This window comes from Podarcis liolepis (genome assembly GCF_965112155.1).
Source record: "Podarcis liolepis genome assembly, chromosome: 13".
NCBI lineage: Eukaryota > Metazoa > Chordata > Lepidosauria > Squamata > Lacertidae > Podarcis > Podarcis liolepis.
The window spans coordinates 42,857,951-42,874,114 of NC_139573.1; the positions used below are offsets into that span (position 1 = coordinate 42,857,951).

The window sequence follows — 16,164 nt, forward strand, 5'->3', positions numbered from 1 at the left end:
CCAGATTATCCTTGGGAACCCTTTCAACTCTGCAATTCTACGACTCTATGGTTCGTTCTCACCTCCCTCAGCTGTGCGTCAGGTAGGGCTGCCCGCTCTATGTCACTCAGTTTCTTCAGGATACGTTTTATAGTAGGGTCTTGGAAATCAGTAGGGTCAAACATCCGAGCCCGAAGGCCGTACTGCAAGGTGTGGTTTGACATTTCCATGTTCTTTTGCAACTGCAAGGCACATATGGGAGAGAGAGGGAGGGGCATTAGCCAGACACTTGTATCACAGAGGGGGAAAGGACGAGCTCATTCTCTAACTCCAGCACTGCCACAACTGTCTAGTCGCCCCTATTAATAAGAGCAACAACAATAATTTATTATTTGTACCCCGCCCATCTGGCTGGGCTTCCCCAGCCACTCTGGGCAGCTTCCAACAAAGATTAAAAATACATTAATCTTTGTATTTTAGTCACACATTAAAAACTTCCCTGAACAGGGCTGCCTTCAGATGTCTTCTAAATGTCAGGTACAGTGGTACCACTGGATACAAACAGGATCCGTTCCGGAGCCCCATTTGCATCCTGAAGTAAATGCAAGAAGCGACTGCACGTCTGTAGGTCGCGTTTCATCGCTTCCGCGCATGTGCATGACGCCATTTTAAGCGGCTGCGTATGCGCAAGCAGTGAAACCCAGAAGTAACGCACTCTGTTACTTCTGGGTCGCCGCGGAGCGCAACCTAAAAATACTTAACTTGAAGCTACTTCAACCCAAGGTATGACTGTAGTTGTTTATCTCTTTAACATCTGATGGGAGGGCGTTCCACAAGGTGGGCGCCACTACCAAAAAGGCCCTCTGCCTAATTCCCTGTAGCTTTGCTTCTCGCAGTGAGGGAACCGCCAGAAGGCCCTCGGTGCTGGACCTCAGTGTCCGGTCAGAACAATGGGGGTGAAGATGCTCCTTCGGGTATACTGGGCCACAGTGGCGTAGCGTGGGGGGTGCAGGGGGGGCCGGCCGCACCGGGCGCAACATCTGGGGGTTAGGGTTAGGGGGCACAAATCCACGGGTTAGGGGGCGCAAATCCACGGGTTAGGGGGCACAAATTACTTGCCTTGCCCCGGGTGCTGACAACCCATGCTACGCCACTGCTGGGCCGAGGCTGTTTAGGGCTTTAAAGGTCAACACCAACACTTTGAATTGTGCTCGGAAACGTACTGGGAGCCAATGTAGGTCTTTCAGGACCGGTGTTATACAGTCTCAGCGGCTGCCCCCAGTTACCAGTCTAGCTGCCGCATTCTGAATTATTGATGATGATACAATTTATTTCCCACCCTTCCTCGTGCAGGAACCCAGGGCAGCATTCCCTTGGGCTCAGAGCAAACAAAAACACTAACCCCACAATCTAGGGTTTCACAAATCTGTCAGTTTCTGTTTATTTCTCTATGTTTGCACATCCGTTTCTGATGTTTTATTTTTTATTAGAAAAGAAGCCCTCATGAAAATTCATCAGCATTTTTGTTCAAATTTATCCTGTTATAAACAGGATAAATTGTATGCAATTTTCCCTAACACAGACATATTTTTCAAAGCCACTTCACTAATTTATATGCATCTTCATATACATAGAATGCATATTACTCAGCTGCAGAGCTCTGTTGCAAAATTCAGAAGTGGCTGCATTTTGAAAGGTGGCTGTATTCCGGTTCACATATTATTTCAGAAAGCGTGATTTAATAATTAATAATAATAATAATAATAATAATAATAATAATAATAACCCCGCCCATCTAGCTGAGTTTCCTCAGCCACTCTGGGCGGCTTCCAATCGAGTGTTAAAAACAATACAGCATCAAATATTAAAAACTTCCCTAAACAGGGCTGCCTTCAGATTTCTTTTAAAGAGAAGATAGCTGCTTATTTCCTTCACATTGGAAGGGAGGGCGGGCGCCACTGCCGAGAAGGCCCTCTGTCTGGTTCCCTGTAATCTCACTTCTCGCAATGAGGGAACCGCCAGAAGGCCCTCGGCGCTGGATCTCAGTGTCCGGGCTGAACGATGGGGGTGGAGACACTCCTTCAGGTATATAGGACATTGGGTAGGTGCCCCTTTAAATGTGAATTGAACTGAGTTCCCCACCACCACCATTGACCCTACCGCACTGTGCTGGTTTTCCTACCATCATCTGTCTGTTGGGCTCCGTGATGTTGGTGTTGTATGTCCAAGAAGCCTCTGTGTAAGAATTCCATACCACTTCGGCTGTGCTGTTGTAGTCTGCCAGGAATGTTTTAGCCTCGTTTTCATCAGTTATTTTATCTGGAAAAGGTTAAAGGGTGGGAAGGGAGAAACAAAAAGCTGGGAAAAGTAGGGAAATTAACTCACCTCCCTGTCTTTCTTCCTTTTAGTCTAGCATGTTAACTCCCAGTACCTAATTTCTAAAGAGACAAGTCCCAGGTTCCTGCAGAAATTTTACATTCTCTGATGGAATCAGAACTCCCTTCCCTACCTATGATGTGCAATTATTGGCTGTGGTTACTCATGGATGAAGACAAGGCATTCTGAACATGCTCAGGGAACCTATCCTTCTTAATATTATGGTTTACACTTCTTGGACAAAACCCTATCACTTAAAACACACTCCAGGGCTGAGACCTGGTAACTCTGAAGACCCACCTGTGGCATTTTCATTCCCTGGCGTCCCCGTCCCCTTAAAGAGAAATGTTAGGAGAAGCCAGCAGATGAGTGGTAGGTAAGTACTAGCTGAGCATCTGCCTTTGCTCATTGGGAAGTTAAAATGAGCACACAGATGGAGATGCCCACATTCTAGAATCCGCTGCTCAGCCAATTCACCCGGTGGCAACTCATCCCACCTTCCAATTCATCTGTTACATCAGGAGCATGGAACTCCATGTTGGAGAGCCAGTCTCACGATGCTGACAAGGGCTGCACTGCTCATCAGCAGAGAGACATAACAGCTGGCCCCCCACTGCTTTGATAAGGGCAGCACTCCCCCTTATTAGTATCACAAAGGGGGTCGATACCCCTTCACAGCAAAAGTCAAGTCAGCAGCTCGCTAGCCAAATCTCACCCTCAAAAGGGCTGCTGCCTGGTTCCTGCCCTACCAAGTGCCAGCCCAGAGGCAAAAGAGCTGGTGTTTTAAGGAGCAGTACTTGTGGGGACGCAGGTGGCGCTGTGGGTAAAACCTCAGCGCCTAGGACTTGCCGATCGCATGGTCGGCGGTTCGAATCCCCGTGGCGGGGTGAGCTCCCGTCGTTCGGTCCCAGCTCCTGCCCACCTAGCAGTTCTAAAGCACCCTTAAGTGCAAGTAGATAAATAGGTACCGCTTTATAGCGGGAAGGTAAACGGCGTTTCCGTGTGCTGCTCTGGTGCAGGTTTGCTGGAGCAGCTTCGTCACGCTGGCCACGTGACCCGGAAGTGTCTGCGGACAGCGCTGGCTCCCGGCCTCTAGAGTGAGATGAGCGCACAACCCTAGAGTCTGTCGAGACTGGCCCGTACGGGCAGGGGTACCTTTACCTTTTTTTACTTGTGGTTTATCAATGCTAGAAGAAAAGCACAGCCTGCTATCTCCCTATTCCTGGTCTCCCTAAAAGTCATCCTGCAGTGAAGTCAGTTGTTCCCCAGGGCTCTCACAGTCCTCCTCCTCCCACAGACAAACAAGACAAAAACCACTCCATATTCCAGCTGCATCAGCCATTTCTTCCCAGTCGGATGTCTTGTGTTGTCCCCCTGTTTATGTAAGAGGCCGCCACTTCTATTCCTATGTTCCACTGCAAAATATAAAACAAGCTGAGTGCCTCCTTGTGGATTATCAAGTTCAAGTTCAAGTTTTATTGCGGCAAAAGCAGTGACACTAAACACCACAAGATCAAACAACAAGAAATCAACAACAACATCAGAAAAGAAAAAGATTACACAAGGGAACTTCGCAGTGTGCCATTCAACAGAGGAGATTTATGCTTCCTAATTACTAAAGTGCAAAATTTGGCCACCTCATATGATATTGCGCTTGAGGAATCTTCCAGAATCTTTCTGGGGAGGATTCCAAATAATGTTGTAGGGGTATAAATTTTGATAAAAGCGGCAAAATAAGTTGAACTCATTCTTCACTATAAAATTCGCAAAATAGAAGAATGTGTGTGACAGATTCTACCTTGGTTCCAGTAGTAGATAGGTAGCCGTGTTGGTCTGCCATAGTCAAAATAAAAAATTCCTTCTAGTAGCACCTTAAAGACCAACTAAGTTAGTTCTTGGTATGAGCTTTCGTGTGCATGCACACTTCTTCAGATACATGTGTATCTGAAGAAGTGTGCATGCACACGAAAGCTCATACCAAGAACTAACTTAGTTGGTCTTTAAGGTGCTACTAGAAGGAATTTTTTATTTAGATTCTACCTTATTAGACATACAGGAGCAGAGACGCGCATGCATTGGTACCCGCGTGAATTTGCCGTACAGCACTGCTGAGGGCATTGTCTCAAAGCGGGCTCTAGAGAAAGCCCATCTATAAGCTTCGTTAGTGATGTTAGTTAAGTAAGGGGCAGCTGCAAAATTGCCCTGGTCCAATGGCAAAGCCAAGCAGTGAGGTGGTCATCTGGTACCCTCCCTTTTTCTTTGGACACCTCCTACTGTTATGCCCAAGCACCAGGGTCATAGTGAAATCACACTCCTGTAGGCCTCCCCCCCCCCATGACTTTGTGCCTTGGAAACTTTACCAAGCCCTTCTGGGTAGCCCTCTGGGATGGGGGGACGCCACTCAAAGTCCGGCCAGCCCAGTGTTTCATTGGTTCGCTTATTCTGTTCTTCTAGCCACTGAGTAACGGGACTGAAATACTCCAGCAGTGCTGATGCATCCATCTTATTTGTGCCAGTGAGTTGTTGGAGAATATTCTGCCACGGCTGGGAAGAGCCAACCCTTAGTGCCTCGCTGCAGCGAAGAAAACAAAGAGAGGAATGGGTAGTGATGTAGATGCAGCTACTCGTGTTGATAGCCACTGTGGAAGACCCACAAGACCAGGCGACTCCAGTCTCTACCTGCTGTGGATTCCCCCACCACACAAGGGATTTGACCTTGCCATTTGGGTTTATTTTCTTGCCACATCTTCTGAAGCAGCCAGCAACTTAGCAGAGGGAACTGAAGCCATTGCCAGCTCCTGCGGGCAGCTAGCTGCCAGTGCCCCAACACCCCCTCTTTTTATTTTATTTTAAAAGTGTGAGTTTTTGTGTTTGTTTTGCCTGGTGCCCTGGATGGCTGGGTCCCGTTAGCATTTAAATTTTCCACTAAGCTCCCAGAAGAAGCATGACTCTGGGACATTTTGGGGAAATAAAATGACAGGTCCTACTACATGGAATTGGCAGAAATGACGGGCAGAATCCGAGACCAGGGAGAAGAGTTGGTGAAAGAAGACTGGAAGAAATTTAAAGACTACTTACAGAAACATAGTAAAATTAATGAATGTTAGAAGGATGTTGGATAGAAACTAAGCAGTTTCCAGCTGTAATGCTTTAAGAGATATGAAAAAAAAAGGTTTTACAAATGGGTAAAAGTTTAATGGTAAGGATTTGCTGAACTAACAAATCGAACTGGAATACAAAGAAGGGAGGTATGAGGAAGTCCGAGGAAATAAGTGTATGGAAGTTATGTTATTGAAAATTAATGTGTGTTTTTAACTGTTTTTTATTTTGTATGTTTATTTTTCTTTTTTTGTTATATCTTAAAAACTTTCAATAAATGTCTTTTAAAAATAAAATAAAATGGCAGGTCCTAGCCACCCAGTGGAGCTTGGAGCATCACCACTGCCAGGTAAGCTGGCCAGGGTCTACTTTGCCCAGCCCCTCCCCACCTGGTGACCAGCCATGAATAGTTGAACTTTTATGTCCTGCAGACTTTTGCAACTCCTTGCTCTGCAAGCACGTCAATTCCTGCTGCTCTTTGCTTGCAAGGTGCTTTGCATTATATGGTCAGTGGGAGTGCTAGGGGTGAGTTCAGCCCTTGGAACTCATGGAATCTGCTTGCCTAGGTGCCTAGGTGGCCACCCCACAAGCACGATAGGTGTCGGAGGTACCCTTCCATTGAAGAGTGTGGGTGATGCCATTCTTAGGGTCTCTCTCCAACACTGCATGCTTGTACAGTCACCTTTCCCAGGGTACTAGAATATCTGGTCCCCGCTAATGGGTAAGTGCCCAGTGGCATTCAAGCTACGCCAAGATTACGCCAGGGGATCACTTCTGCAACCTGAGTGCGGTCACACCTGTGTGACCGCAGTCCTCAGGTCTGCATGTCACAACCCTCTTGCTTTTTCCAACACAGGTGTACCCCTTCTTGTTACATCAGGGTGCCAGGAAAGAGGAAATGCCCCCAAGCAGAGAATTGTTAGCCTACGTCTTCCCACTTGCTTCTAACACCGTTTAGGTAGGAGACCACGCCTTGCTGTTTCCCCATCTCTCCCTGCTCTCACCTGAGCTTCTGTCCAGCTTCTTTGGATTGGTAGATGTCACAGGTATGAAGATTGCCAGTGTGGTTGGCAGCTTGGCAGAGCGCCTTGTGGAACTGGAACTGCAGGATGAAACTGACAAAGTACCTGCCCCAGACAAAACAAAAATCCGTATACTTCTGGTACCCATCAGTTCTTCAGTAGGACACCCACTCCCACCCCCATTGCCCAATACTACTACGTACTACCACTACTACTAATATCACAGCAAATTCTGCAATACTGAACAAGAGTCAATTTTTGAAGGCATAACGTTACAAAAAAAATGAAGCACGGAAAGATCTGCCAGTTTGGTTCTTAGTTTTTCATTTTTCCATTTTCTGCAGCAAATTGGTGATTTTTTAAAAAAAAGTTCTCTTGCAGGATTATCAATGTTTTAGGGCAAATTTCTCCTAAATATGCACATTTCCATGAGCAATTTCCCCTAATATAAGCACTTCTGCAAACACTGTTTGCACCGCAAAATTCAGAGAAGTGTAAATTTCAAAGGACAACCTTGCTTAGTTTCTGATACAGTGGTGCCTCGCAAGACGAAAAGAATCCGTTCTGTGATTCTCTTCGTCTAGCGGTTTTTTCGTCTTGCGAAGCAAGCCCATTGAAGGATTAGCGGATTAGCGCTATTAGCGGCTTTTAGCGGCTTATCTGTTGATCGGATCCGCTGATAAGCGGCTTAGCAGCTTAGACAAAGGGGGGGAGCGTAAAACCAGCAGGAACTCGCAAGACATTGTCGTCTTGCGAAGCAAGCCCATAGGAAATTCGTTTTGCGAAGCACCTCCAAAACGGAAAACTCTTTCGTCTAGCGAGTTTTCCGTCTTGCGAGGCATTCATCTTGCGGGGCACCACTGTATTGTTTCAGAAAGTGTGAATTTGATAGTCACCTTTAAATTTAAACAACTTCATACAATTCCTCGCCTTAAAAGAATACGCTAGTCAAGAACTCTCTGCAAGTTCTGCATTTCTAAAGCAGCTGGGGGAGGAGTAGCCTTTGGACCTACAAATGTTATCGAACTCCAGCTCCCATGATCCCCAGCTGTGGGTCATTCTGTCTTGGGGGAAGCAGAAGTCCAACAGGAACTGGAGGGTCAAAGGCTCCTCGTTCCTATACTAAAGAGTATGGAGTTCAGAATTGATTTTGGGGGACTTAACTCCATGCAGCCTTCCTCTGCCACTAGGGGGTGTCATCTTAGGGGGTGAAACTTAATTTCTGCAAATTTCTTCAGCGTGGGGTCTTGAAAATATGTTTTTGGGTGTGAGGAATTCAAATCTGCTATTTATTTTTGTGTGTGACTGAGCAACATTTAGCTTGCTAAATCTAGGTTTGATGGAGAAGCACATAAACTGCTTTTGGAAAACCAGAGTTTTAATTTACCTTCTGAAAATGTCAGATAATGATTATTAATAATAATATACAGTGGTGCCCCGCAAGACGAATGCCTCGCAAGACGGAAAACCCACTAGACGAAAGGGTTTTCTGTTTTGGAGGTGCTTTGCAAAACGAATTTCCTATGGGCTTGCTTCGCAAGACGAAAATGTCTTGCGAGTTCCTGCGGGGATCTTTTCCTCCCCTCCCTTTTCCCCAAGCCGCTAAACCGCTTATCAGCTGATCCTAAGCCACTAAGCCGCTTAACAGCTGATCCGCTAAGCCCGCTAAGCCGCTAATAGCGCTAATCCGCTAAGCCGCTAATGGGCTTGCTTCGCAAGACGAAAAAACCGCAAGACGAAGAGACTCGCAGAACGGATTCTTTTCATCTTGCGAGGCACCACTGTAACTGCAAGTACTTTTCAAAATTTTAATGGTCTCTATGTAATTTTACACACGTTTTACTTTCCAAGCAAAACTAAATTATATTAATTTAACCAATATATATATTGAATTCCCATGTCATATTACAACTTTTTAGCACCGCTCATTTTGGGAATTCGAAAGTTGAGAAATTCAACACGTTCTTCTCTACCACCTTAGATCTGCTTGTCAGAACCTTCAGGTAGTTCAACACTGCAGAACATTGCAATGTACTCGACATTCCATGAATAATGAAGGCATATACACCAGCCTCACTCAAGAACATCAGTGAAGCTCACCATGTTTCATTTACACATCCCCCATCCCCCAACTCTTTCAGCTCCCGGTACCTGATATAAGGTGTGTTGCCAGGTATATGATATTTAGCACCAGGATCAAAGTTGGTTTCATCTCTTGCAATAGGAGGGCAAATTCCCTGGTATTTTGTTCTGGAGAAAAGCCAGCCATGTGGGCAGAGAAGAAACAGAACAGCATTAGCACAAGTCTCTAGAAATGAAGAAGATTCCAGGTTGTTTGTTCTTAATCTAGATTTGATGCTGATCATGGATATGCTTTTTATTATTTATATTTATTTATTCGCCACATGTCTGTACCACGTTTATCTTCCAAGGAGCTCAAGGTGGTGTACTTTGTTCTCTCCCTCCCCCCCCTTTCATCCTCACAACAACCTTGTGAGGTAAGCCAAGAGATGGCGACTGGCCCAAGGTCACTCAGTGAGCTTCATGGCTGAGTGGGGATTCAAACCCTGGCCTCCTTGGTCATAGTCCAACACTCGAACCCAGAGCTTTCTGAACTGTGTGTCACCACATGTTAGTGTGTCGGCTGCAGTGTGTAGCTGTGTCACGCGAATGCTCCCCGTGCTCCTCCTGGGGCAGGAAAGGGTTAACTTAACCACCACTTTGCTAGTCAAACTGAATTACTGTATCGCGAAATGATGCAAAACTGAATTACAGTCATACCACATGTTACGTCCACTTCATGTTACGTTCTTTCAGGTCACATCCCGCGGCAACCGGAAGTACCGGAAAGTGTTATTTCCGGGTTTCGCCGCTCACACATGCGGAGAAGCGCAAAATGACGTCGCACGCATGCACAGAAGCGGCGAATTGCAACCTGCAGGCGCGCCGCTGCGGGTTGCGCTCTTTTCATGGTGCAAACGGGCCTCTGGAACGAATCCCGTTAGCAACCAGAGGTACCACTGTAACTGTGTCGCGAAATGATGTATGTGCAAAAAGTGTGTCACCAATTTGAAAAGTTTGGAAAGCTCTGGACTAACCATTATGCCACACTGGCTCTCTTGCCTTGCACCCAGTTGCCCCTTCTTTATCTGTCACCGCATCATGGATTACTCTGCCTCCACCCCACATGGTTGGCTGTTTGGGAGTGCCTGATGTGATGACATCATGCCACCCGTTTTCCTTACTAAGCACCGCAGTTTATGTCTAGTTTTGCCCTAAGAAAGTGGCACAAAGAAGGGAGCAAACTGAAACTCATGTCAATCAATGTTGGATCAACATGTATACAGGTGCATGCATTTCTCTCTTCCTCCAGTAATTTATATTTTTCTTAGACGATCTGCCTATCTGCTAGTGAGGGAAGAGCTCCCTCCATCATGGGCTGAGCAAGATCCAGCTGTTCAGCCCCACTTCCTTGCCTCAAGAGATCATCAGTGGACTGCTGCCTAGTAGGCAAAAGCCGAAGGGCAACACCAGGGCAGGGAATGCCACCTGAATAGTCCTGGCAACAGAAAAGTCACCATATTATTTCTGTTCCTGACTTGAATATGACTTTTATAGGAAGCAGGTGGCGCTGTGGTCTATACCACTGAGTCTCCTGGGCTTGCCGATCAGAAGGTCAGCAGTTCGAGTCTGCACGACGGGGTGAGCTCCCATTGCTCTGTCCCAGCTCCTGCCAACCTAGCAGTTCAAAAGCACGCCAGCGCAAGTAGATAAATAGGTACCACTGCGGTGGGAAGGTACACAGCATTTCCATGCGCTCTGGCACTCATCACGGTGTCCCGTTGTGCCAGAAGCGGTTTATTCATGCTGGCCACATTCATGCTGGCCACATGACACGGAAAGCTGTCTGCACACAAACGCCGGCTCCCTTGACCTGACATGAGATGAGCGCTGCACCCCATTGTCAAGATGACTGGACTCAGCTGTCCAGGGGTCCTTTACCTTTACCTACCTATGTAGGTTTGAGGGTTCTTTGGGAAACTGCTTTGAAAACCTCTCAGGGTTGTAAAGTGGAGTATAAGCAAAATAACTGAATAAATTCCTGAATATTTTTCCTTCTTAACTTTGCTTATACTCACACATACTCATAAATTTCTTTCTCTTTCCCTCTCCTCTCTGTCTGTCTGTCTGTCTGTCTCTCTCTCTCTCTCTCACACACACACAGAGTTGTTGAGAAGATATATGGGTCCCTCAAGCAAACATGGACTTCCTCCTTCCCAATTTTGAAATTCAGTCCTATCACCCGAAATCAGCTTGGGGAACCCCTCCCTTCACACAGTTTCTTGAAACAATGGCTTCCCTTGCTCAGACATCATGGCAGCCCTCCACCCACCACAGTTGCACTGCTGGGGGGGGGGTCCTTTACCTCAAGTACCACCAGTCATAGTTGTAGCGGTTGGGAGGGGTGCGCCCACTGAAGACATTCCATCGCCACTGGTCTATCAAGTAGCCAAAGGGCAGGAAGGCAATCTTCTCCAGGGCCATTTTTAATAGGTAGTTGATGTCGCTCTCTGCAAAGAAGAAGGGAAAGGGGAAAGAAGACTCAGAGCTGGAATAAGAGCAGAATAAGCACTCTGCAGATCTTGTGCCACAAGTCAAAAGCAGAGTAAGAAGCTTGAGATGACTTGGGCAAGTGACCCACAAGCCTTGGGGCACAAAGACCCACCTGACTTTATAGGAAATTCCTTTCCAACCCAACGGATGGCAGCAGTCAGACCCTGAGCAGGCACAAAGCTGCCCTCTGGGTTGCCCAAAGGGAACAGGTGTGGATATGAAGGGCTCCCCAATCCCTAACAGCAATAAAGAATGGAGAGCAAATTTTGGGTTTTGGCATGGCCAAACTTGGCCCTCCAGATGCTTTGGGACTACAATTTCCATCATCCCTGACCACTGGTCCTGTTAGCTAGAGATGATGGGAGCTGTAGTCTCAAAACATCTGGAGGGCAAGTTTGGCCATGCCTGGTCTAGGGTCTTCTCTTTCTTCTTCAGCAGCTGGGAAGCCCTGGAGTGATACAAGTCTGGCTCCACGTCCCAAAAGCAACTAATCTCAGCTGGAAACCTGACCCTTGAGAAATGTCCCATCAACTCTATCGATTACCTATTCACCACAGTTCTCCTACATCACCCACAGTGCTCAACGGTTACCTATATCCTCAGTGGCTTGGTCAAGCAGCCCAATTTTCTTGAGGTGGGTGGGGGTGGAGACGGACAAGCCCATGACATCGCCAATGGCTTCATGAAAGCCAGGGTTGGCCCCACTGCGGAAGGAGACGGGTTGGTCCTTGTACTGCAGGTAGTATTCAATATGCCCCATCTCATGGTGTACTGTGAAGAGCTGCTCCATGGTGACGGTTGTGCACTGCTTTATCCTGCAAAGTATGGAGCAGAAAGGTGAGGATGCAACATTGGTTCTGTTAAGATCCACCAGTTGAGCTAATAGGGCACCTGTGCTTGACAGACTGGAAAGGTTGTTCCTGCTTCCCTTTTACACACGGAGTCCTCAGAAGAGTTGAAAAGGAAGTCCCTCTTCAGTTTCCCTGCACAGGGCACTGAACCAAAGGGTTGCTAAGCCATCATCACCACCCTATATTCATACAGGTACCTATTTAGAAGATCCATTAAAAATAGCAACTGCACCAAAAGGAAATACAGTCATACCTTGGGTTGAAGTTGCTTCAGGTTGAGTGCTTTCGGGTTGCGCTCCGCAGCGATCCGGAAGTAACGGAACGCGTTACTTCCGGGTTTCACTGCTCGCGCATACGCATATGGTCAAAATGATGTAACACGCATGCACTGAAGCGGCAAATCGCAACCCACACACGCACAGGCGCAGGTTGCGTTTACTTCAGGATGCGAACAGGGCTCCAGAACGGATCCTGTTCGTATCCAGAGGTACCACTGTATTGTGAGAATAAGAAGTATTTGTCCTCAGCAAATCTTGTCCTCACTCAGGGCACCTTATTACCAAGGTCTGCCCCTGTCCTAGAATTTAAATTGTTTAAAGCTCTCACAGATGTAATCCTTGGAACACCAGTCCTTCTTGGTAGCTTTGCAAGGGATTCAGAGATGACTTAACATATTAAGTGTTCCCACACACTATAGTTCCCAGGGTTTCCAGGAAAGATTTAGCAAACAGAAAAGGTTTTCAGAACTGGTTTATACATTTAGTAGATTTATCGCTGATACACGATATAAATTTAAAGCACATCCAATGCACATTGAAGGCACACGGCTTCCTCCTAAGACTCCTGTGAACCGCAGTTTGTTAAGGGTACCGTGGTACCTCGGGTTATAGACGCTTCAGGTTACAGACTCCACTAACCCAGAAATAGTGCTTCAGGTTAAGAACTTTGCTTCAGGATGAGAACAGAAATCATGCTCCGGCGGCACAGCAGCAGCAGCAGGAGGCCCCATTAGCTAAAGTGGTGCTTCAGGTTAAGAACAGTTTCAGGTTAAGAACGGACCTCCGGAATGAATTAAGTACTTAACCCGAGGTACCACTTTACTGAGATCTGTAGCTCTGAGAGGAGGAAACTAATACCTATTATCATTATTCATTTCATTTCTAGACCGCCTAAATTGAACCACATGTTGTTACTAAAACTGGACGTTGATATTTTTCCCAAGACCTGTGTTTCTTTAAAAGGGATCTATATAAACGCATTCTGTGGTTCTCTTCCAAGAAGGCATTTGGTTCCCCCTTTCCAAAGCAAGGCCCTTTCACATGCAGTAGGCACCTGAAATCTTTGCGGTTGTAGAAGTCCCAGGCCGACGCATGGCACACCACCTCTCGGCCATCTGTTGGCTTCTCCAGCATAGAATCCTTCCAGAATTCAAGTGGCATCTCAATCATGCCAAGTGAGGTGAAGAATGCGTCCGCCTCCCGGAACATGCGTGTTACGTTCCAATTCTAGGAAAGGACCCACCCACAGAATGAGATAGCATGCATTTTCTTGGATCCAGACATAGCCATGCTTAATGAAATCAGTTTTTGTTTAGTCGTTTAGTCGTGTCCGACTCTTCGTGACCCCCTGGACCAGAGCACGCCAGGCCCTCCTGTCTTCCACTGCCTCCCGCAATTTGGTCAAACTCAGGTTGGTAGCTTCGAGAACACTGTCCAACCATCACATCCTCTGTCATCCCCTTCCCCTTGTGCCCTCAATCTTTCCCAACATCAGGGGCTTCAGCTGCTCCTAATTCAAGCCCCACTGATTTCAATGGATCTACTATTCTAAGCATGGTAAGTTGAGATTCAACTCGTAATAGATAACAATACAGGCATTCTCTTGTTGGGAGTACTCATTATTCCCCTAAGGTGTGCACTTATTCTGCAGCATCTCACTACAAAATGGTAGCAATACCACCCCACCCCCCAGTGATGTTTAGGTATGTACCGTATTTTTTGCTCTATAAGACTCACTTTTTTCCTCCTAAAAAGTAAGGGGAAATGTGTGTGCGTCTTATTGAGCGAATGCAGGCTGCACAGCTATCCCAGAAGCCAGAACAGCAAGAGGGATTGCTGCTTTCACTGTGCATAAATCCCTCTTGCTGTTCTGGCTTCTGAGATTCAGAATATTATTTTCTTGTTTTCCTCCTCCAAAAACTAGGTGCGTCTTGTGGTCTGGTGCGTCTTATAGAGCGAAAAATACGGTAGCTGTTTTCACTCACAATCCCTGCTGTCTATATGAAGGCTGCAGTCAAAGCAGCAAAAGTGTAAGAAGAAAAGTGTATGTAATAACAACACCGATGACCTTACTTGCTGCCTCATAGTATTGGTGACATCAAGGTTGGGCTTATTTGGGTAAGGGATCATCATATCGTAAATGTTGTTCCATTGCTGCGCCCACATGTTACCTGCAGGGGGCAAAGCAGCACAGCTTAGCTTGAGGCGATCAGTTAGTTTCAGCCTTTTCCTACCATAAGGAATAATAGCAAGAAGAAGAAGCTTATGATGCAATATCACCGGGAAGCTATATTTGTCAATTTTCCACATTTGGGGCATGGAGGCATAATAATAATAATAATAATAATAATAATAATAATAATAATAAATTTTATTTATATCCCGCCCTCCCCAGCCGAAGCCGGGCTCAGGGCAGCTAACAACAATCAAATAATCAAACAGTCAAATAATCACACAATCTAAAAATATTTCATTATAAAAATTAATTAAATCAAATTGATGGCAACCAATTAAGCAAAGTTCTGTGCAGGTTGCCAGAGGAGGGAGTCAGGCTGCGCCCTGATCAAAGGCCTGGCGGAACAACTCTGTCTTGCAGGCCCTGCGGAAAGATGTCAGGTCCCGCAGGGCCCTAGTCTCTTGTGGCAGAGCGTTCCACCAGATTGGAGCCGCAGCCGAGAAGGCCCTGGCTCTAGCTGAGGCCAGCCTAACCTCTCTGAGGCCTGGGACCTTGAGGATGTTATTATTTGCAGACCGTAGGTTTCTCTGTGGGGCATACCAGGAGAGGCGGTCCCGTAGGTACGAGGGTCCTAGGCCGTATAGGGCTTTAAAGGTTAAAACCAGCACCTTAAACCTGATCCTGTACTCCACCGGGAGCCAGTGCAGCTGGTATAGGACCGGGTGAATGTGATCTCGCAGCGAAGACAACTGTGGTTTTCTTCCCAAGTCTTGTTAGATCCCTTAGGGCCATTGAAGATATCACATTAATTACCGTATTTTTTGCTCTATAAGACTCACTTTTTCCCTCCTAAAAAGGTAAGGGAAAATGTGTGTGCGTCTTATGGAGCGAATGCAGGCTGCGCAGCTATCCCGGAAGCCAGAACAGCAAGAGGGATTGCTGCTTTCACTGCGCAGCAATCCCTCTTGCTGTTCTGGCTTCTGAGATTCAGAATATTTTTTTCCTTGTTTTCCTCCTCCTAAAACTAGGTGCGTCTTGTGGTCTGGTGCGTCTTATAGAGCGAAAAATACGGTATGTTATTAGTAGCTGGGGGTGGGTAGTTTGAACAGCTTCAGGACTATGGGGCAACCATGATAGTTTCCCTGGTTTACAGATCATAGAATTGTAGAATTATAAGGGACCCCAAAGATCATGTAGTCCAGGCTTCCTCAACCTCGGCCCTCCAGAGGTTTTGAGACAACAATTCCCATCATCCCTGACCACTGGTCCTGCTGGCAAGGGATCATGGGAGTTGTAGGCCCAAAACATCTGGAGGGCCACGTTTGAGGAAGCCCGATCTAGTCCAACCCCCTGCTATGCAGGAATATTCAGCAGCCCCTTATGGGGATCAAACCTGCAACCTTGGCACTATCAGCACCATGCTCTAAACAACTAAGAAACCCAGGCTGGCCAAAGTTCCAGAAAGACTGGCAGCACCTACTCCAAGGCTTTTATGAGAGCGAGAGATTATGCTTCTTGTGAACATTATTCTCCCACCCTTTGGAAGATGCATTTTGGAAGGACTGCCTCAAACTCATAGGGGTGCCACAGAAATAATGTAGTTGGGTCAAGAGAGCGGTGCACTCAAAAGGGTGGGAAACCTCTGGCCTAGGCTCTGGCAACCTCTAGGCTGGATTACTGCAACACATTATAAATGGGGCTGCCTTTGAAGATGGTTCAGAAACTGCAACTGGTGTAGAATTTGCTGTCCAGATTGTTGACCAGGACAG

At 46.7% G+C, this 16,164-nt stretch overlaps 1 protein-coding gene across 1 annotated transcript in view; it reads right to left on the bottom strand.

Annotated features, from left to right (window-relative positions):
- The window catches only part of ACE (angiotensin I converting enzyme), a 61,536-nt gene that overhangs the window by 16,737 nt on the left and 28,635 nt on the right, over nucleotides 1–16,164 (bottom strand). The window contains exons 6-14 of the mRNA XM_083469442.1: nucleotides 14,293–14,390; nucleotides 13,274–13,446; nucleotides 11,682–11,905; nucleotides 10,903–11,047; nucleotides 8,628–8,726; nucleotides 6,459–6,581; nucleotides 4,716–4,927; nucleotides 2,162–2,298; nucleotides 63–221 (exon numbers count right to left, since the gene is read on the bottom strand). Coding sequence (XP_083325568.1) covers nucleotides 63–221; nucleotides 2,162–2,298; nucleotides 4,716–4,927; nucleotides 6,459–6,581; nucleotides 8,628–8,726; nucleotides 10,903–11,047; nucleotides 11,682–11,905; nucleotides 13,274–13,446; nucleotides 14,293–14,390 — 1,370 coding nt within the window. The remainder of the gene's footprint in view (nucleotides 1–62; nucleotides 222–2,161; nucleotides 2,299–4,715; nucleotides 4,928–6,458; nucleotides 6,582–8,627; nucleotides 8,727–10,902; nucleotides 11,048–11,681; nucleotides 11,906–13,273; nucleotides 13,447–14,292; nucleotides 14,391–16,164) is intronic.